The 22,778-nt window shown below is 44.5% G+C and overlaps 1 protein-coding gene across 4 annotated transcripts in view; it reads left to right on the top strand.

Moving 5' to 3' along the window:
• prdm15 (PR domain containing 15) overlaps positions 1 to 22,778 on the top strand; it is a 134,337-nt gene that overhangs the window by 51,125 nt on the left and 60,434 nt on the right. For 3 of the 4 annotated variants that reach the window (XM_070893197.1, XM_070893198.1, XM_070893200.1), the window contains 6 exons: positions 2,870 to 3,088; positions 5,188 to 5,335; positions 6,978 to 7,096; positions 12,033 to 12,127; positions 17,885 to 17,972; positions 21,275 to 21,442. In XM_070893197.1, the coding sequence (XP_070749298.1) occupies positions 2,870 to 3,088; positions 5,188 to 5,335; positions 6,978 to 7,096; positions 12,033 to 12,127; positions 17,885 to 17,972; positions 21,275 to 21,442 (837 nt within the window). The remainder of the gene's footprint in view (positions 1 to 2,869; positions 3,089 to 5,187; positions 5,336 to 6,977; positions 7,097 to 12,032; positions 12,128 to 17,884; positions 17,973 to 21,274; positions 21,443 to 22,778) is intronic. The other variant, XM_070893199.1, reaches the window with a different exon arrangement.

Here is a 22,778-nt window from a genome sequence, read left to right on the forward strand (position 1 = left end):
TTACGACACAGAAGGAACCCATTTAACCCATCATGTCTGTGCCGTTTAAAATAGTTCCTTCTATATCAAGGACTGAATGTCAGAAGTGGGATTTTAAATGGAGAACATACTTGGTGAATGTTGTTGAACAAGCTAGGAACGAGGCCAAAAAGATGGGAAGAGTGAGTCCAAAAACAATCTGGGAGTAATGGTGGAACACTTCAGTCATTACTGAGCAGTAATTGAGAAAATGCTAAGCTACATTTACAAATCAGTAGTATTTCAGTCTGGAGATTGTCGTGCTGTATCTGTATAATGCTCCAGTCAGGCCGTATCTTCGAGACTGCATTCACTTCTGGCCGAGCCCGGTATTCGGCAAATGATCACAAGACTGATCTCTCGTGTTAGAAAACTGAACTTTGAGGAAAGGTTTAAAAAAAAATTCATTCTTGGAAGGAGACGAATGAGAGGGGTCCTTATAGAGGTGTGTATATACAAAGTGCAATAGAAAAGATTAACCCTGAACATTATTTCAATTTGAACCCTGACTGCAGGACAGCGGGATGTAGGTACAGACTAATAAAAGTCAAATTAGGACTGATGTCAGGAAGCACTACTTTATAAAGATATGAAGAGTAAAAGGATAGTTGAAGGAAGGGTGGGCTGATTTGGGACCAAAAAGGAGATCTTCTTGTGGAGGCTGAGCGCATGGTTGAGGTACTAAATGAGTGCTTTACATCTGTCTTCACTAGAAAAGAGGATGCTGCCAATGTAGCGGTAAAGGAGGAGGTAAAAGTGATACTGGATGGGATAAAAATAGATAAAGAGGAGGCACTTAAAGGATTGGCAGTCTTCAAAGTAGAAAAGTCACCCGGTCTCGATAGAATGCATCTTCGGTTAGAGGGAAGTAAGGGTGGAAATTGTGGAGGCTCTGACCACAATCTTCCAATCCTGCTTAGATATGGGGGTGGTGCCAAATAAGTGAAGGATTGCAAATATTACACAGAGAGAGGGCTAAACCCGACAATTACAGGCCAGTCAGCCTAACGTCAGTGATGGGAAAACTTTTAGAAACAATAATCCAGGACAAAATGAATTGGCACTTGGGAAAAGTATGGGCTAATAAATGAAAGTAAGTGCAGATTTGACAAAGGCATATCGTGTCTGACTAACTTTATTGATTTCTTTGATGAAATAATGGAGAGGGTTGCTGAGAGTATTGCGGTTGATGTTATGTATATGGACTTTCGAAAGACGTTTGATAAAGTACCATTTAAAGGACTTGTTAATAATAGCAAAATTAAGGGCCATGGGATTAAAGGGACAGCAGCAGTGTGGATACGAAATTGTCTAAAGGACAGAAAGCAGAGAGTAGTGGTGAGGAAAATATACAGTGGTGTTCCCCAGGGGCCGGTATTGGGACCACTGCTCTGGTGAAATGGGAAGACACACGGCAGTAAAATTTAACCCAGAGAAATGATACATTTTGGTAGGAAGAATGAGGAGAGGCAATATAAACTAAATGGTACAATGTTAAAGGAACAGAGACCTGGGGATATATGTACACAAATCTTTGAAGGCAGGACAAATTGAGAAGACTTAAAAAAGCATATTGGATGATCTAGAGGCATAGCGTACAAAAGCAAGGAAGTTATACTAAACCATTATAAAAACACTGGTTAGGCCTCAGCTGGAGTAGTGCGATCAATTGGGGGCACCACACTTTAGGAAAGATGTCAAGGCCTTAGAGATGGTGCAGAAGAGATTTACTAAAATTATACCGGGGATGAGGGATTTTAGTTCTGTGGCGAAGCTGGGGTTGTTCTCCTCAGAGCAGAGAAGGTTAATGGGAGATTTGACAGAGGTGTTCAGATTAATAAGCGGTTTAGATGGAGTAAACGAGGCAAAACTATTTCCAGTGGCAGAAGGGTCGGTAACCAGAGGTCACAGATTTAAGGTGATTGGCAGAAGAACCAGAGGCGACATGAAGGCGGAAAAAAACTACGCAGCGAGTTGCTGTGATCTGAAAGGGTGCTGGAAGCAGATCTAATAGCAACTTTAAAAATAATTCAAAGAAAAAACATTTTAGGGCTTTGGGGAAAGAGTGGGGGCGTGAGACTAGTTGGATAACTCTACCAAAGAGCCAGCACAGGCGCAAAGTGCCAAATGGACTCCTTCTGTGCTGTATCATTCTCTGATTTTACATAAAACATCATCAATACTTCTAGTTAAGGTAGCGGATGCAAAATCCCTCGAGTCATTCAAGAGGCAATTAGATGCCGTGATGGGGAGAGTTGTAGGTGCTCGTGGAAGGTTGAGTGAGATAAGCTGATTGGCCTGTCCCATTTGAGCCCAGACAGATGTAGCGTTACCCTGTGACTGTACTGCACCCTTTGTGGAATCCACAGCAGAATTCAATTTGGGGCCAATGGGTATTCACTCTGAAATTAATGTTTGAAACTGGGACAAAATGGAAAATGCTGGAAAAATGCAGTGGGGTAGACTTTGACTTTGTGGGGCAGTGTAAAACGGGTGGTGACGAATCTGCTGCCTGTTTTACATCGCTCCCATCTGTCTTGATATCAATGGAAATTAAAAAATTGGGAAAGATGTAAAACGGGCCATGACCCGCACAGAGTTCAAATCTACTTTAGTGGGTGTTGAATCACGATGTTAATGTTACAGATGCTGATGGACCTGCTGTATCTCTCCAGCATTTTCAGTTTCTCTTTCAGATTTCCAACACTCGTGGCTTTTTTTCTTACCCACATCTCTCTGATAGATGATGGAGTATTCACCACCAGCTTTACTTTGGCTGCGGGCACTGTTACTGTTGTTCCTAGTTTTAAAAAAAATAGTGTGTTTATTTTTATTAACTCGATTGCTGCAGACCATCTGATGAGTCACTTGGAGCAGGTCCACGGAACGTCTCCGCCCGCGAAAGATTTGGCTCCCGACAAAGTCGAGGGCGCGCTCTCCTCTGACCTCCCACCCGTCGTTGAAGTTGCGGTAAATCTGGAGCAGAAGACAAGGGCCAGAAGGCCTCGGAAGCCGAAGCTTCGCAGGGACGATCCCGAGCCATTGCCTCCGGACCAGAATCAGGCCGCAGGTTTGGACTTCAACTTTTTGTGGTTCTTGTAGAAAGAAGGCAGTTTGAACCGGCGGTGGGGGAGCACTGATTGAGATATATACATATATGTTATAAAATGGTGCCATTGAAAAACGCAAACGACAATTTTGCGGATAAAAGTAATCATGTTATTGTGGAATTTGTAACTTTGATTTAAAAAAAATAATTATTTGTACCCTTTGGACATTAGAAATTTCAGTTACTGAAAAAATAATTTTCAGAAAGCAATTTGTGAGAACCTGGTGGCCAGATTGTACAACCCAAGTCACACATTTACACTGAGTGGAGAGAGAAACTTATAATGAGGGGGAAAAAGTTGACAAATAATGTGACTAAAATGTGAAAAGATCTCAAGTCGTGCAGATAAGAAGTGTGTGCAGCTGTAAGATTTTTAGTAACATATATAGATTACAAAGTAATCACTTCCAATTTTTGGCACTTTTACTTTTTGAGATGCTGCGATTGTTGGGGATATATTTCCCTCTAATAAGAACATAACAAATAGGAGAAGATCATTCAGCCCCTCGAGGCTGCACCGCCATTCAGTCGGATCATGGCTGATCTTCTACCTCAACTCCCTTTTTGTTTTGTTGCTGATTGCATCAGAAATTCCAAATTCAGGGAAGACACCAATTAGATACGGCATGGAGCTCCCTCTATGCGGCTGAACAATGTGTCGCAACTACTACCTGTCAAGTGTATTGCTGCTTGAATCAGTATTATCCTTTCCCATAATTGCAGTGTCTCTTCAGTGTGATTGCTGAGCTAATTCCTATTGGTGCTCAGGTCAAGAGCAGTTTCTGGTTTTCAGCATCTGAAGAGCAGTTTGATAATGACCAGAAATGTTTTCTTTTGCAGCTGCCAGTGAGAAACATTCATCCTGCAGTCTTTAAGTATCAACCTCACTCGTTGGATAGCACTTTAGCCTCCGAGTCAGAAGGTTATTTAAATTACTATTTAAATGGGGAGAGATTACAAAATACTGCAGTACAGAGGGATCTGGGGGTTCTTGTGCATGAAACACAAACAGTTACTATGCAAGTACAGCAAGTGATCAGGAAGGCAAATGGAATGTTGGCCTTTATTGCAAGGGGGATGGAGTATAAAAGCAGGGAAGTCCTGCTCCAACTGTACAAGGCGTTGGTAAGATCACATCTGGAGTACTGCGTACAGTTTTGGTCTCCTTATTTGAGAAAGGATATACTTGCATTGGAGGCAGTTCAGAGAAGGTTCACGAGGTTGTTTCCTGAGATGAAGGGGTTGTCATATGGAGAAAGGTTGAGCAGGTTGGGCCTATGCTTATTGGAGTTTAGAAGAATGAGGGGTGATCTTATTAAAACATAAGATTCTGAGGGGTCTTGACAGGGTAGATACAGAAAGGATGCTTCCCCTCATGAGGAATCTAGAACTGGGGGCATAGTCTCAGAATAAGGGGTCGCCCATTTAAGACAGAAATGAGGAGGAATTTCTTCTCCGAGGGTCATGAATCTTTGGAATTCTCTGCTCCAGAGAACTGTGGAGCCTGGATCATTGAATATATTTATGGTGGAGATAAACAGATTTTTGAATGATAAGGGAATCAAGGGTGATGGAGAGTGGGCGGGGAAGTGAAGCTGAGGCCAGGATCAGATCAGACATGATCTTATTAAATGGCGGAACAAGCTCGAGGGCCAAATAGCCGACTCCTGCTCCTATTTCTTATGTTCTTCTTAAAAGATCCCAGAGCACTATTTCAAAGAAGAGCTGAGGAGTTATCCTCGGTGTCCTGCCCAATATTTATTCCTCAATTAATATAACCAAAATGGATTATCTGGTCATTATCACATTGCTGTTTGTGTGAGCTTGCTGTGTGCAAATTGGCTGGCACGTTTCCTACATTACAACAGTTATTATGCTTCAAAAAGTACTTAATTGGCTGTAAAGCACGTTGAGACTTCCGGTGGTTGCAAAAGGCGCTATATAAATGTAAGTATTTGATTCTATGATTCTATCTCTCAGCAAGAGTAGAATCTGGGTCCTAACGAGGAAAGCATGGCTAATGCACTGCCTTGCTCTAATTCTTCTGTATTTTCTTGCAGTGTCTGAGAGTGTTGGGAAAACTCCTTTAACTGCTGTACCGTTGGAAGCTCCTGTACGTGAAGGAAAATTGGGTGAAGCGTTAAATCCTGGGAGACTGTTACGAAATGGCCGTCACCTACGTCCCAATTTGAGGCAAGTCCCAAGGAGGTGAAAATTTTATTTGTCCGTCGCCTCTTTGCTTCCCCCTCCCGCTTCCTGCCAACAGCCTGCGCACCAACAAAATTGTCCCCTCATCTAGGATGCAATATAATTTCTTCTGTGATGGAAAGACTTTCTGGGGATATAGGAACAAGGGCAGGTTCATGGGATTATGACTACTAGTCACGTGGCAGATATGTGGGGAGTGGATGGGTGGGGTTTCCTTTCAGCTGCACGGCCGCACAGTAACGGAAAAGGTCCTGCGCAGGTTGTTCATTGGCTTTTCCATTGCAAGCTATCTTAGATCTGGTCCTGTGTAATGAGGCAGGAATAATAAACGATCTCCTAGTAAAAGATCCTCTCAGAATGAGTGATCACAGTATGGTTGAATTTGTAATACAGATTGAGGGTGAGGAACTAGTGTCTCAAATGAGCGTACTATGCTTAAACAAAGGGGACTACAGTGGGATGAGGGCAGAGTTGGCTAAAGTAGACTGGAAACACAGACTAAACGGTGGCACAATTGAGGAACAGTGGAGGACTTTTAAGGAGCTCTTTCATAGTGCTCAACAAAAATATATTCCAGTGAAAAAGAAGGGCGGTAAGAGAAGGGATAACCAGCCGTGGATAACCAAGGAAATAAAGGAGAGTATCAAATTAAAAACCAGTGTGTATAAGGTGGCCAAAGTTAGAGGGAAACTAGAAGATTGGGAAAATTTTAAACGACAGCAAAGAATGACTAAGAAAGCAATAAAGAAAGGAAGATAGATTACGAAGGTAAACTTGCGCAAAACATAAAAACAGATAGTAAAAGCTTTTACAGATATATAAAACAGAAAAGAGTGACTAAAGTAAATGTTGATCCCTTAGAAGATGAGAAGGGGGATTTAATAATGGGAAATGTGGAAATGGCTGAGACCTTAAACAATTATTTTGCTTCGGTCGTCACAGTGGAAGACACAAAAATCATGCCAGAAATTGCACGGGAATGTGGGAAGGGAGGACCTTGAGACAATCACTATCACTAGGGGGGTAGTGCTGGACAGGCTAATGGGACTCAAGGTAGACAAGTCCCCTGGTCCTGATGAAATGCATCCCAGGGTATTAAAAGAGATGGCGGAAGTTATAGCAGATGCATTCGTTATAATCTACCAAAATTCTCTGGACTCTGGGGAGGTACCAGCGGATTGGAAAGCAGCTAATGTAACGCTTCTGTTTAAAAAAGGGGGCAGACAAAAGGCAGGTAATTATAGGCCAGTTAGTTTAACATCTGTAGTGGGGAAAATGCTTGAAACTATCATTAAGGAAGAAATAGCGGGACATCTAGATAGGAATAGTGCAATCAAGCAGACGCAGCATGGATATGGGGCTAATGCAGCTGAATGTAGTTATGATACAGATCAGCTATGATCTCATTGAATGACGGAATGGGCTCAAGGTGCTGAATGGACTCGTCCTGCTTCTATAAACACCAACATGGATTAGTTAGTGTTGTTCCTGTGTTGCAAATTCGATGTGCTTCTGTGAATGAGATGGGACAAAACAAATAGTATTTCTTAATCCGTATCTATCTTGTGATTTTGTGGAAGGATACCTTTATAAGCAGTGTAATGCAGTTGAGTTTAAGGTGTGCACTTGTACCATCCCACAGGCCTGACACGCGCAGAAAGATGTTGAGACGCCTGGGTGACCAGCGAGTCTATCAGTGCTACCTCTGTAACAAGTTCTTCAACAACAGCAGCAACCTAAAGAGACACATCCGTTCTCATGGTAATGCCACAGCTTTAACATCAAGCCCTGTTACTTAAAACAAACGTGTGCTCGAGGCTGTTCTCAAGGCAGTAACGTAACCCCTGTGTGATGTATCTTCTTTATTAAATGTAAATGTCCTGTTAAAACATGACCTGGGAGTGCAAATATAAATACCAAACAACAGGCTTGCATTTCTATAGCGCCTTTCATGACCACTGGACATTCCAAGCGCTTTACAGCCAATGAAGTACTTTTTGAAGTGTAGCCACTGTTGTAATATAGGAAACACAGAAAACTTCCTACCAACAGCAATGTGCTAATGACTAGATAATCTGTTTTTGTGATGTTGATTGAGGGATAAATATTGGCCAGGGCACCCGGGATAACTTCCCTGCTGTTTTTTGAAATAGTGCCACAGGATCTTTTACATCCGGCTGAGATTCCTCAGTTTAATGTCTCATCCAAAAGCTGGCACCTAGAATCATAGAAACATAGAAATTTACAGCACGGAGGAGGCCATTTTTTGGCCCATCATGTCCGTGCCGGCCAACAAGAGGCTATGCAACCTAATCCCACTTTCCAACTCTAGGTCCGTAGCCCTGCAGGTTACGGAACTTCAGGTGCATATCCAAGTTCTTTTTAAATGTGGTGAGGGTTTCTGCCTCTACCACCCTTTCAGGCAGGGAGTTCCAGACCCCCATAACCCTCTGTGTGAAGAAATTTCCCCTCAAATTCCATCTAAATCTTCTACCAATTACTTTAAATTTATGCCCCCTGGTTGTTGTCCCCTTTCCTAAGGGAAATAGACCCTTTCTATCCACTATATCTAGGCCCTTCATAATTTTATACACCTCAATGAGGTCTCCCCTTAGCCTCCTCTGTTCCAAGGCGAACAAACCCAGCCTATCCAATCTCCCCTGCACCCTCTCCAGTGCAATCACATCCTTCCTGTAATGCGGTGACCAGAACTGCACGCAGTACTCTAGCTGTAGCCTAACCAGTGTTTTATACAGTTCAAGCATAACCCACCTGCTCTTGTATTTTATGCCTCCACTAATAAACGCAAGCATTTCGTATGCCTTGTTAACCACCTTATCCACCTGGCCTGCTACCTTCAGGGATCTGTGAACATGCACTCCAAGGTCCCTTTGTTCCTCTACACCTCTCAGTGTCCTACCATTTAATGTGTATTCCCTTACCTTGTTAGCCCTCCCCAAATACATTACATGACACTTCTCTGGATTAAATTCCATTTGCCACTGTTCTGCCCACCTGACCAGTTGATTGATATCTTCCTGCAGTCTACAGCTTTCTTCTTCATTATCAACCACACAACAGATTTTAGTATCATCTGCAAACTTCTTAATCATACCCCCTATATTCAAGTCTAGATCATTGATGTATACTACAAAAAGCAAGGGACCCAGTACTGAGCCCTGCGGAACCCCACTGGAAACATCCTTCCAGTCACAAAACATCCATCAACCATTACCCTTTGCTTCCTGCCTCTGAGCCAATTTTGGATCCAACTTTTCACTTTGCCCTGGATCCCATGGGCTTTTACTGTCGTGACCAGTCTGCCATGTGGGACCTTATCAAAAGCCTTGCTGAAATCAATATACACTACATCATACACACTACCCTCATCGACCCTCCTTGTTACCTCCTCAAAAACTTCAATCAAGTTAGTCAGACCCTTCCCTTAACATCCGTGCTGACTGTCCTTGATTAATCCATGACTTTCTAAATGAAGATTTATCCTGACCTTCAGAATTTTTTCCAATTTCCCACCACCGAGTTTAGGCTGGCTGGCCTGTAATTACTTGGTGTATCCCTTTCTCCCTTCTCAAACAAAGGTAGAACATTAGCAGTCCTCCAGTCCTCTGGCACCACACCTGAAGCCAGAGAGGATTGGAAAATGATGGTGAAAGCCTCTGCTATTTCCTCTTTTGCTTCGTTTAACAGCCTGGGATATATTTCATCCGGGCCGGGTCACTTTCAAAGCTGCTAAACCCCTTAATACCTTCTCTCTCACTGTTTATTTCATCTAATATTTCTCACACCTCTTCCCTGATAGTAGTCTCTGCATCGCCCCTCTCCTGTGTGAAAACAGACGTATTCATTAAGAACCATACCCACATCTTCTGCCTCCACACACACATTACTCTCATGGTCTCTAATCGGCCCTACCCTTTCTTTAGTTATCCTCTTACTCTTAATATATTTATAAAACATCTTTGGGTTTTCATTGATTTTACTTGCCAAGAATTTTTCATGCTCTCTCTTTGCTTTTCTAATATCCTTTTTAATTTCACCTCTGCACTTTCTATACTCCTCTAGAGTCTCTGCAGTATTTAGTCCTCGGTATCTGTCATAAGCTTCCTTTATTTCTTTATCCTACCCTGTATGTCCCTAGACATCCAGAGGGCTCTAGATTTGTTAGTCCCACCCTTTTTCTACAAGGGCACATATTTGGTCTGAACATAGAAGCATAGAAAATAGGTGCAGGAGTAGGCCATTCGGCCCTTCGAGCCTGCACCACCATTCCATGAGTTCATGGCTGAACATGCAACTTCAGTACCCCATTCCTGCTTTCTCACCATACCCCTTGATCCCCCTGGTAGTAAGGACTACATCTAACTCCTTTTTGAATAATCTCCTCCTTCAATTCCTCCCACTCTCTACCTTCAAGTAGCTGTTTCCAGTCCACTTTGGCTAAATCACCTCTCATCTAACATAAGAACATCAGAATTAGGAACAGGAGTAGGCCATCTAGCCCCTCGAGCCTGCTCCGCCATTCAACAAGATCATGGCTGATCTGGCCGTGGACTCAGCTCTACTTACCCGCCCGCTCCCCGTAACCCTTAATTCCCTTATTGGTTAAAAATCTTATCTATCTGTGACTTGCTAGCTCATTGAATGTATTCCTCAACTGCTTCCTTGGGCAGAGAATTCCACAGATTCACAACTCTCTGGGAGAAGAAATTCCTTCTCAACTCGGTTTTAAATTGGCTCCCCCGTATTTTGAGGCTGTGCCCCCTAGTTCTAGTCTCCCCTACCAGTGGAAACAACCTCTCTGCCTCTATCTTGTCTATCCCTTTCATTATTTTAAATGTTTCTATAAGATCACCCCTCATCCTCTGAACTCCAACGAGTAAAGACCCAGTCTACTCAATCTATCATCATAAGGTAACCCCCTCATCTCCGGAATCGGCCTAGTGAATCGTCTCTGTACCCCCTCCAAAGCCAGTATATCCTTCCTTAAGTAAGGTGACCAAAACTGCACGCAGTACTCCAGGTGCGGCCTCACTAATACCCTATACAGTTGCAGCAGGACCTCCCTGCTTTTGTACTCCATCCCTCTCGCAATGAAGGCCAACATTCCATTCGCCTTCCTGATTACCTGCTGCACCTGCAAACTAACTTTTTGGGATTCATGCACAAGGACCCCCAGGTCCCTCTGCACCACAGCATGTTGTAATTTCTCCCCATTCAAATAATATTCCCTTTTACTGTTTTTTTTTCCCAAGGTGGATGACCTCACACTTTCCGACATTGTATTCCATCTGCCAAACCTTAGCCCATTCGCTTAACCTATCTAAATCTCTTTGCAGCCTCTCTGTGTCCTCTACATAACCTGCTTTCCCACTAATCTTTGTGTCATCTGCAAATTTTGTTACACTACACTCTGTCCCCTCTTCCAGGTCATCGATGTATATTGTAAACAGTTGTGGTCCCAGCACCGATCCCTGTGGCACACCACTAACCACCGATTTCCAACCCGAAAAGGACCCATTTATCCCGACTCTCTGCTTTCTGTTAGCCAGCCAATTCTCTATCCATGCTAATACATTTCCTCTTACTCCGCGTACCTCTATCTTCTGCAGTAACCTTTTGTGTGGCACCTTATCGAATGCCTTTTGGAAATCTAAATACACCACATCCATCGGTACACCTCTATCCACCATGCTCGTTATATTCTCCGACAGTGCAGCACTCCCTCAGCACTGCGCTGGAGTGTCAGCCTAGATTTTTGTGCTCAATTTTCTGGAGTGGGACTTGAACCCACAACCTTCTGACTCCGAGGCGAGAGTGCTGCCCACTGAGCCACAGCTGACACAAGAGGTGTGGCACCAGGGCACTTGGCTGCTCTCTGGCACCTTGCTCTAATAATGATGATTCTTGTCTGATCCTGAACAATGAGTGCTGATAAACTATTTCATTGGAGGAGGAGGAGGAACCTGGCCTTGACCCCATCTAATTCCACAGAAGTGTACTTTTCAGCAGAAATCTTAGGAGGCAGTCGATTGCCCTCTACACTGCCACTTACAGCACCCCTAGATCTGATACAGCCTAGGCATCTGATTATAGCACAGAACACGGCTCTCTCCACTTTGCCCTCATAAAGCACTCCCTAGTCAGCCATAACATGAATTGGATACAGAGTGAGACTCCATTTGCACTGCCGCCTTGTATGTCCCCAGGTCAGGTATAGCACGGGTTAGGCTCCCTCTGCTGCAGTCTAGCTCAGATATAGCGAGGGTTAAATGTGGAACTAAGTTCCCTCTATATTACCATTTTAAGATCACATTTAACAAGTGTTAGATGCAGGGTAGAATTCCCTCTGCAGTGCCTGTCATATAAAGAGGATTCCACCAAGCATCACCGTTAAGTACAGACCCATTGTGTTCTTTCTATATCATCACTGATGGGTATTGACTCATTACGTTTAGCTCTACAATAATGGCTGGGTATGGAGCCATTGAGTTCCTTCTGTATGATCTCTGACAAACACTGAGTCATTGAGTTGTTCCTGTCGGATCACTAATGTGTAGAAACACATTTAGTTTCACTTACACTCTCGTTGATGCTTACTGATACATGCTGGATTGCCCCGTTAATAACAGGCTACGGATATTGTTGACATGTTCATTTGATTCTCCTCTGCCCACAGGTGATAAACTTTACAAATGCGATGAATGCGAGAAAGAATTTAGCCGGAAGGAGAGTCTGAAACAACATGTCTCCTATAAGCACAGCAGGAATGAGGTGAGAACTCAGTCACTGACGTGGATTGGCCCTCGATTGAAATTCCGACACTAGAGTAAGCACATTTTACTGCAGTTAGTTGGCCAGTGAACGCAATGCTTCCCTTCCCCATCCCTGTCCCTTTGCGGATGACACTAAGTTGGGTGGCAGTGTGAGCTGCGAGGAGGATGCTGTGAGGCTGCAGAGCGACTTGGATAGGTTAGGTGAGTGGGCAAATGCATGGCAGATGAAGTATAATGTGGATAAATGTGAGGTTATCCACTTTGGTGGTAAAAACAGAGAGACAGACTATTATCTGAATGGTGACAGATTAGGAAAAGGGGAGGTGCAAAGAGACCTGGGTGTCATGGTACATCAGTCATTGAAGGTTGGCATGCAGGTGCAGCAGGCGGTTAAGAAAGCAAATGGCATGTTGGCCTTCATAGCAAGGGGATTTGAGTACAGGGGCAGGGAGGTGTTGCTACAGTTGTACAGGGCATTGGTGAGGCCACACCTGGAGTATTGTGTACAGTTTTGGTCTCCTAACCTGAGGAAGGACATTCTTGCTATTGAGGGAGTGCAGCGAAGGTTCACCAGACTGATTCCCGGGATGGCGGGACTGACCTATCAAGAAAGACTGGATCAACTGGGCTTGTATTCACTGGAGTTCAGAAGAATGAGAGGGGACCTCATAGAAACATATAAAATTCTGACGGGGTTAGACAGGTTAGATGCAGGAAGAATGTTCCCAATGTTGGGGAAGTCCAGAACCAGGGGTCACAGTCTAAGGATAAGGGGTAAGCCATTTAGGACCGAGATGCGGAGGAACTTCTTCACCCAGAGAGTGGTGAACCTGTGGAATTCTCTACCACAGAAAGTTGTTGAGGCCAATTCACTAAATATATTCAAAAAGGAGTTAGATGAGGTCCTTACTGCTAGGGGGATCAAGGGGTATGGCGAGAAAGCAGGAATGGGGTACTGAAGTTGAATGTTCAGCCATGAACTCATTGAATGGCGGTGCAGGCTAGAAGGGCCGAATGGCCTACTCCTGCACCTATTTTCTATGTTTCTATGTTTCTATGTTTCTATGTAATGAGAGGACATGCAGCAAACCTCTTGGATCACTTGTCAGTGCTTTGTAACCACCTACCGGGAGGTTTTTGTTCCTGATTGTGAAACCTTGAAGGTCGCCATCAAAGTTGAGAAGAGTAAGAGAGAAGACGAGGTAAATCAAGAAGTAGTTTAGGTGGATCTTAAAAATCCTTGGATTGTATAAGGAATGGAAGACAGGGAAAATGAAAGAAAGACTTGCATTTATATAGCGCCTTTCACGACCTCAGGACGTCCCAAAGCGCTTTACAGCCAATGGAGTACTTTTGAAATGTCACTGTTGTAATTGAGGAAATGTGGCAGCAAATTGCACATAGCAAGCTCCCAACAAACAGCAACGTGATAATGACCAAATAATCTGGGTTTTTTAATGTTCATTGAGAGATAAATATCGATCCCTGCTCTTTGAAGTAGTGCCGTGGGATCTTTTACGTTCACCTGAGAAGGCAGACGGGGCCTCGGTTTAACGTCTGATCCAAAAAACGTCACATCTGACCGTGCAGCACTCCCTCAGCAATGCACTGGAGTGTCAGCCAGTCTCTGGAGTAGTACTTGAGTCCACAACCTTCTGACTCAGGCGAGGGTGCTACAAACTGAGACACAGCTGACAGTGAGGGTGAAGAGTTCCATGGCTTTGAGATCCTGCGGGGGTTGGGGGGGGGGAGAGTAAGTTAGAGTAGGTGATGGTGCAGTGTGCGATAGGATGTTATGTTTAAAACTTAAGAGGAACAAGAGAGGTAAGTTCAGAACAGCACAACGGAGATTGAGAACTGGGACTGCTTAAGTGTGTGTCAAAGGAAATGGTCAGGAAGAGCAGCGATAATGGACGCAAACCCATCCCATCCATCCATGATGCTAGCTGCACCACACTACCCATCAAATTTTATGCATGCTGGAATTGGGGAAAATCGCACTAATGATTAATTGGATTTAAAAAACTAATTGGTATTACTAGTATTAGGCAGTCCCTCGTATCGAGGATGACTTGCTTCCATACCAAAAAGGGATGAGTTCACAGGTGTTTCAATGAGGGACCTGACATTCGAGGTCCCGAACTACATCCTGAAGGGTGGAAGATGCTGGTGCGTGGATTTTTTTAACGTGGGGTGGCCGTTACACACCAGCCACCACACGGGCTCGACAGAGCTAGGTCTTGATCCAGTGGCAAGGATTAACCAAGATGACTGGAGACCAGCTCTGCTGCATGGACCTAGTGCGCACACATGCTCCTACTATTCATAGATCGCAGTGTGGGCTGGTCTGTGCTGCCCTGGGCCCTCGCCTCTCCTGGGCCCCAAAACCTCGCTCCTGTGCCCCGATCTCTCACTGCTCCTCCGCCCCGATCAGAAATAGGACATCAATTAGTCTCCTCTTCTCTTGGAGAAATCAAATATCAACACTGTTATTTGAAATATCAAAATACTAAACTCCAGCCTAGTTGAAGGGTTATTAACATCAGCAGAAACAAACACCAACTAACAGAATGAACACGGTTCATTAGCATGTGATTAACAGCAGCAACAACAGCGGAACCCAAACCCTGCTTGTGAACTTGTTGGTGTGTCAGCAGGGTGGATGACCGAGTGAATCCCTTCCCACACTCTGAGCAGGTGAACGGCCTCTCCCCAGTGTGAACTTGTTGGTGTGTCAGCAGGTTGGATGACCGAGTGACTCCCTTCCCACACTCTGAGCAGGTGAACCGCCTCTCCCCAGTGTGAACTTGTTGGTGTGTCAGCAGGGTGGATGACCGAGTGAATCCCTTCCCACACTCTGAGCAGGTGAACGGCCTCTCCCCAGTGTGAACTTGCTGGTGTGTCAGCAGGGCGGATGACCGAGTGACTCCCTTCCCACACACGGGGCAGGTGAACGACCTCTCCCCAGTGTGACTGCGTCGATGAGTTTCCAGCTCAGATGGGTAATTGAATCCCTTCCCACAGTCCCCACATTCCCATGGTTTCTCCATGGTGCGGGTCTCCTTGTGTCTCTGCAGGTTGAATGATCAGTTGAAGCCTGGTCCACACACAGACACAATGGGCCGAATGGCAGTCTCCTGTGCTGTATAATTCTACAGTAGAGCTTTCCACTGATTCTGTTTCCCTGCCTCCTCCTGGTAACGAACCAACCCAGTGGCAGCATGAATTGAGATTCCTACATTACTACAGTGACTACACTTCAAAAGTACTTCATTGGCTGTAAAGCGCTTTGGAAACTCCTGAGGTTGTGAAAGGCGCTATATAAATTTATTTTTTAATTTAGAGAACTAAAGAGCAACACGCCATGTTAAATTCCACATCCTGTTGCTGCTTGTGGGCCCTGTGTTGGAGCCCCACACAATGGCATAAGTAAATCTGGGGGGTGTCTGTCCTGGAGAAGTGGAGCATTACCTCTCTTCACTTTGTTACACTTGTTTGTGCTCGTATTCCTAGTTCTGTCACAGGTCAGGGATGAGCTAAACCGAATGCAGTGTACAACGTCCCGAAACCAGAACTCCGAAAACCAGACATTTCGCGCATCGTGGATGGAGTCGTCCGGAATCTGGAATTATTCTCCGAAAACCGGACGCTTTGTCGCGGCCAAAATAGAAACATAGAAAATAGGTGCAGGAGTAGGCCATTCGGCAGCGAGGGACGAGAAAACATTAAAAATGCAGCGCCGGTGGGGGCAGTGGGAATCGGTGAGGAGCGGAGGATCGACAGGGATCAGCGAGTGGCGTGAATTAGCGAGCAGCGAGGTCCGAAATCCGGCAAAACCCGAAATCCGGCACGAATTCGATTGAGGATTCTGGATTTCAGACTATTGATTTTCTTGTCTGAAATCTGAAAAACCCCAAAATCCGGCATGGACTCAGTCCCGAGGCTTCTGGATTTTGGACATTATACCTGTAAAGGATTCCCCACGTGGCCTCTCTCACTCTGGCCCATCCAAGAGTGTGAAACTGGTACACTTAAGGCAATCCTATCTGTGCTTGTGGCTTGTCGGGCCTTGCACTGCAATGCTTGGTGACTAGCAGGGATAGAAACATAGAAATTAGGTGCAGGAGTAGGCCATTCGCCCTTCGAGCCTGCACCACCATTCAATGAGTTCATGGCTGATCATTCAACCTCAGTACCCCTTTCCTGCTTTCTCTCCATACCTCTTGATCCCTTTGGCCGTAAGGGCCATATCTAACTTCCTTTTGAATATATCCAACGAACTGGCATCAACAACTCTGCAGCAGGGAATTCCACAGATTAACAACTCTCTGAGTGAAGAAGTTTCTCCTCATCTCAGTCCTAAATGGCCTACCCCTTATCTTTAGACTGTGACCCCTGGTTCTGGAACTCCCCAGCAATGGGAACATTCTTCCTGCCTCTAACCTGTCCAGTCCTGTCAGAATTTTATATGTTTCTATGAGATCCCCTCTCATTCTTCTAAACTCCAGTGGATACAAGCCTAGTTGATCCAGTCTCTCCTCATATGTCAGTTCTGCCATCCCGGGAATCAGTCTGGTGAACCTTCGCTGCACTCCCTCAATAGCAAGAACGTCCTTCCTCAGATTAGGAGACCAAAACTGAACACAATATTCCAGGTGAGGCCTCACTAAGGCCCTGTACAACTGCAGTAAGACCTCCCTGCTCCTATACACAAATCCCCTAGCTATGAAGGCCAACATATCATTTGCCTTCTTCACCGTCTGCTGTACCTGCATGCCAAACTTCAATGACTGACGAACCATGACACCCAGGTCTCGTTGCACCTCCCCTTTTCCTAATCTGTCACCATTCAGATAATATTCTGCCTTCCTGTTTTTGCCCCCAAAGTGGATAACCTCACATTTATCCACATTATACTGCATCTGCCATGCATTTGCCCACTCACCTAACCTGTCCAAGTCACCCTGCAGCCTCTTAGCGTCCTCCTCACAGCTGGGTATGAAATAGGAGTAAGAGGATAGTTTTGCTTGCACTGCATTAACAGTATCGGAACATAGGCTGATGGAATGAGCCTGTCGCAATGATGGACACCACTTTACAGAATGGTGAGAGTGTGAGACGCACAACCCCATGGAGTGGTTGAAGCGAATAGCAGAGATGTATCTAAGAGGAAGCTGGATAAGTACATGAGGGAGAAAGGAATCGAAGGATACGTTGATGGGGTTAGATGAAGTAAGGTGGGAGGAGGCTCGTATGGAGCATAAACACCGGCATGGAACTTTTGGACTGATTAGCCTGTTTCTGTGCTGTAAAATTCTATGTCATACAGGTGGCAGTATTACACACTTTGGGAGTGAAGGGACAGTTCAAACAGACCATACTATCTAGACACTCCACTTTAAGATCTGACCTGTTGGTTTATAGTTCAGCCAGATACTATACCATAGTTATACCATAGAGCAGCTTTTATACCCTATATTACACAGTTGATTTTGGATATTGCAGAGTTTATTATGCCAATTATTATACCACATTCTAGTTATATCACATTATTCCATGTACCAAGTTATTACACCAGTTATACTGTATACAACTTTATTATACAAGTTATTCCACATACTAGTTTATTGTGCTAGTTATGGTACTAAAACCAGTTATTATGGTGTGCCTCAGTTAGTATACCATACACCAGTCACATTGTGTACCAGTTCTATGTTCTATCAGTTACTATATTATGCCTGCTGTTATTCCCCAGGTGGATGATATCTACATGCTCCAGTGTACCACGTGTCTAAAAGCTTTTCGTATCAGGACCGCGCTGGAGTTTCACAACTGCCGAACAGGTAAAAGAAGTAAATTTGCTGTTGGTGGAAGTAGCTGCCCTGTTATTTTAGACACCCCAATTGTAAACGTTGACTCCCATTAAACAAGTGTTAGTCCTCCCTGTCCCAGAGGTGCAGCCCACTTGCTGCCCAGACTGAGCAAGGACCAGGAAGAGAAGTTGGGATTTTCCTGGTCTGTATAGCTCAGCACCACAGCACACGGATGAATTTGGTCACAAAGTCACGGAGGGGTTTGGAGCTGGGTGAAATCCTTGGATGTAGTGTGCTTTACACACCTTGTCTTTATATTTCTTACAGTAGCTGGGATTACTCAGGATCCCGCTTGTTTTTTTGTAGGTTCTCCTGCAGACTCCCCCATAGCATCCAGCACTGGCACTGCATGTTAAATGGCTCCTCCCACTGACATCGGTTAGCAAGCTTTACAAGAATGCCTCTGTTGGGCCAGTTGAGTGCCATTGTGTTGGCCCATTGAGATTGTCAAATATGCATGGTTTACAGGGAGATTATGCTTAAAAACCCATCACCCCTGTGCTCGCTGACCTTCACTGGCTCCCGGCCTGACCATGTCTCAATTTTAAAATGCTCATCCTTGTTTTGAAATCCCTCCGTGGTTTCGCCCTTCCCTATCTTTGTAACCTTCTCCAGCCCCACAACCCTCTGATATCTGCACTTCTCCAGTGCTGGCCTCTTGAGCATCCCCGATTTTCAGCGCTCCCAACACTGGCAGTCGTGCTTTCAGCTGCCTGGGCCCTAAGCTCTGGAACTCCCTCACCAAACCTCTCCACTTCTCTACCTCTATCTCCTCCTCTAAGATGCTCTTTACAAACCAAGCTTTTGGCCATCTGTCCTGATATCTCCTTCTGTGGCTCGGTGTCAAAAAAATGTTTTTATTGACGTCGCTCTTGTTGAGCGCCTTGGGATGTTTTGCTACGTTAAATGCTCTCTATAAATGTAAGTTCATAGACTAGAATGGTTGCAGCACGGAAGAAGGCCATTCGGCCCGTCGAGCCTGTGTCGGCTCTCTGCAAGAGCACCTCGGCTAGTCCCACTTCCCTGCCTTTTCCTCAGAGGGGATGAGCCCCATGGCCCCCTCACATGGTAGAGGGAGAGCAAAGTGTAAGGCTGTTCCTCAATTATACGGGTGCTTGAAAGAGTCATAGAATGTTGTTGTTGATATTCTGAGTCAATGATCGAGCAGTACAAGATTTTTGAAAACTAACTGTTACTGAACTAGTAATACCAAAACTACCTAGAAAACAAGCAATACAAAACTTTTGAAAAAATACTAATAACGAATTACTGACAAACTTACGAATACAAACTGCTGAAAAGCTACTCACAAATGTTAGCAGTACTAAATTACCCTTGAAAACTAGCAACATCAAACTACTAGTTACTTACTTTAGAATAAAGTAATTCAGGGGGTACAGTAGTGTAGTGGTCATGTTAGTGGGCTAGTAACCCAGAGGCCTGTAGGGGAACTACGTGATTGATCATCGGGGAGTCCAGCTTGTAACACACGACGGATTGTATTTATAAACAGCCAATGCAGGAACAAGTGACTTGAGAGATCCCCCCTCGGTTATTTTCCCTTTGTGAAAGTGGTGACTTATGCAGGATGTTCTCCAACGTCTTGATCAAGTGACCATTTTTGTGAACGTTAATGGTAAGTGCACACAGGCTGATCATGCACAACGGCATCACCGCTGATCCTGTCCTATTCCATCAATCAGGAGTAGGAACCTTGACGGATTTTTAATTTTTTTCTAAGATCCTCCTGAATTCCACATTTTAGGCAAGGGTACTGAGGCCAAATCTAGGGCCTCCAGTATTACCTTAACTGAGATCAGCCAACTCAACATAAGAAGGGGATAAGGGGTTATGGGGAGTGGGCAGGGAAGTGGAGCCGAGTCCATGATCAGATCAGCTGTGATCTTATTGAATGGTGGAGCAGGCTCGAGGGGCCGTATGGCCTACTCCTGTTCCTATTTCTTTCCTATGTTCTTATGTTGTGCTCTGGAATGCCCTGCGTGAAGGGGTGAAGGAAGCAGATTCAATAGTAACTTTCAAAGGGGAATTGGATAAATAGGGGAAAAATTGCAGGGCTATTGGAGAAAGAGCTGGGGAAATGGGACTATTTGGTTAGCTCTTTCAAACAAATGGCACAGACACTGGGCCGAATAAGAACATAAGAAATAGGCGCAGGAGTAGGCTATACGGCCCCTCGAGCCTGCTCCGCCATTTACTGCGATCATGGCTGATTTGATCATGGACTCAGCTCCACTTCCCTGCCCGCTCCCCATAACCCCTTATTCCCTTATCGTTTAAGAAACTGTCTATTTCTGTCTTAAATGTATTCAATGTCCCAGTTTCCACAGCTCTCTGAGGCAGTGAATTCCACAGATTTACAACCCTCTGAGAGAAGAAATTTCTCCTCATATCAGTTTTAAATGGGTGGCTCCTAATTCTAAGATTATGTCCTCTAGTTCTAGTCTCCCCAGATCACCTCTCATTCTTCTGAATTCCAATGAGTAGAGGCCCAACCTACACAACCTTTCCTCAAGTCAACCCCCTCATCTCCGGAATCAACCGAGTGAACCTTCTCTGAACTGCCTCCAAAGCAAGTATATCCTTTCGTAAATATGGAAACCAAAACTGCACGCAGTATTCCAGGTGTGGCCTCACCAATACCCTGTATAACTGTAGCAAGACTTCCCTGCTTTTATACTCCATCCCCGTTGCAATAAAGGCCAAGATTCCATTGGCCTTCCTGATCTTGCTGTACCTGCATACTAACCTTTTGTGTTTCAGGCACAAGTACCCCCAGGTCCCGCTGTACTGCAGCACTTTGCAATCTTTCTCCATTTAAATAATAACTTGATCTTTGATTTTTTTTTTCTGCCAAAGTGCATGACCTCACACATTCCAACATTATACTCCATCTGCCAAATTTTTGCTCACTCACTTAGCCTGTCTATGTCCTTTTGCAGATTTTTTGTGTTCTCACACATTGCATTTCCTCCCATCTTTGTATCGTCAGTGAACTTGGCTACGTTACACTCGGTCCCTTCTTCCAAGTCGTTAATATAGATTGTAAATAGTTGGGGTCCCAGCACTGATCCCTGTGGCACCCCACTAGTTACTGATCGCCAACCAGAGAATTAATCATTTATCCCCACTCTCTTTTTTGTTAGTTAGCCAATCCTCTATAATAGCCAACACCTGCCTGTGCTGCAATCAATCTTGCGGCTAATTTTTTTTTCTCTTGCATCTTTGTTTTTATTTATTTGTGTTTTATTTAGACGACAAAACATTCCAGTGTGACATGTGCTTCAGGTTCTTCTCGACCAACAGCAACCTCTCGAAACACAAGAAGAAACACGGTGACAAGAAGTTCTCTTGTGATACCTGCGGAAAAACATTCTACCGGAAGGACGTTATGTTGGACCATCAGAGGCGGCACACGGAAGGTACACTGTGACGCGAAAGGTCCCTGCTGCTTTCTGGAGCTCACTATAAGCAGGGCAGCTGCGTTGCTCTGTGGCAAGTGTATGGGCTGTTCATCATTTCAGAAACAGGGCCGTCTTGGATTTAGTTTTGGGGAATGAAGCTGGACAAGTTGAAGGGGTATTAGTGGGAGAGCACTTGGGTGCCAGTGACCATAATTCAGTCAGATTCAAGTTGGTTATGGATAAGGACAAGAATAGGCCTGGAATAAAAGTTCCGAATTGGGGAAGAGCTAATTTTGCTAAGTTAAGGAGAGGTTTGGCCATAGTGGCCTGGAAACAGCTACTTGTGGGTAAATCAGTGTCGGAACAGTGGGAGGCATTCAAGGAGGAGATCCGGAAGGCTCAGGCCAAACATGTGACCTTAAAAAAAAAAAAAAAAAGGCTGGGAAAAATTATTCTAGAGCCCCATGGATGTCTAGGGGCTTACAGGGGAGGATTAATAAAAAAAGAGACGCTTATGTCATTTACCAACGGCTAAATACTTTAGAGGAATATAGGAAGTTAAGAGGAAAAATTAAAAAGGATATTAGGAATGCTAAGAGAGCACGAGAAATTCTTGGCCAGTAAAATTAAGGAAAACCCTAAGATGTTCTATAACTATATTAAGAGTAAGAGAGTAACTAAAGAAAGGGTAGGGCCTACTAGAGACCATGAGGTTAATCTTTCTGTGGAGGCGGGTGATGTTGATAGGGTTCTTAACGAATACTTTGCATCTATTTTCACAAAGGAAAGGGGCAATGCAGACACTGCTATCGAGGAGGAGTGTGATATTCTGGAGGAAATAAATATAGTGAGAGAGGAGGTATTAAGGGGTTTAGCATCTTTGAAAGTAGATAAGTCCCCAGGCCCGGATGAAATGCATCCCAGGCTGTTGAGCGAAGTAAAAGAGGAAAAAGCAGAGGCCTTGACCATCATTTTCCCGTCCCCTTTGGATCTGGGCATGGTGACGGAGGATTGGAGGACTGCTAATGTAGTACCCTTGTTTAAGAAGGGAGAAAGGGATAGGCCGAGTAATTACAGGCCTGTCAGTCTAACCTCAGTGGTGGGAAAGTTATTGGAAAAAATCCTGAAAGACAACATTTGGAAAGGCAAGGATTAATTAGGGACAGTCAGCACGGATTTGTTAAGGGAAGATTGTGTTTGACTAACCAGATTTAATTTTTTGAGGAGGTAATCAAGAGGGTCGATGAGGGTAGTGCGTATGATGTAGTATATATGGACTTTAGCAAAGCTTTTGATAAGATCCTGCATGGTAGACTCGTCATGAAGGTTAAAGCCCATGGGATCCAGGGCAAAG

Source organism: Pristiophorus japonicus, chromosome 11 (assembly GCF_044704955.1).
Source record: "Pristiophorus japonicus isolate sPriJap1 chromosome 11, sPriJap1.hap1, whole genome shotgun sequence".
Taxonomy (NCBI): Eukaryota; Metazoa; Chordata; class Chondrichthyes; family Pristiophoridae; genus Pristiophorus; species Pristiophorus japonicus.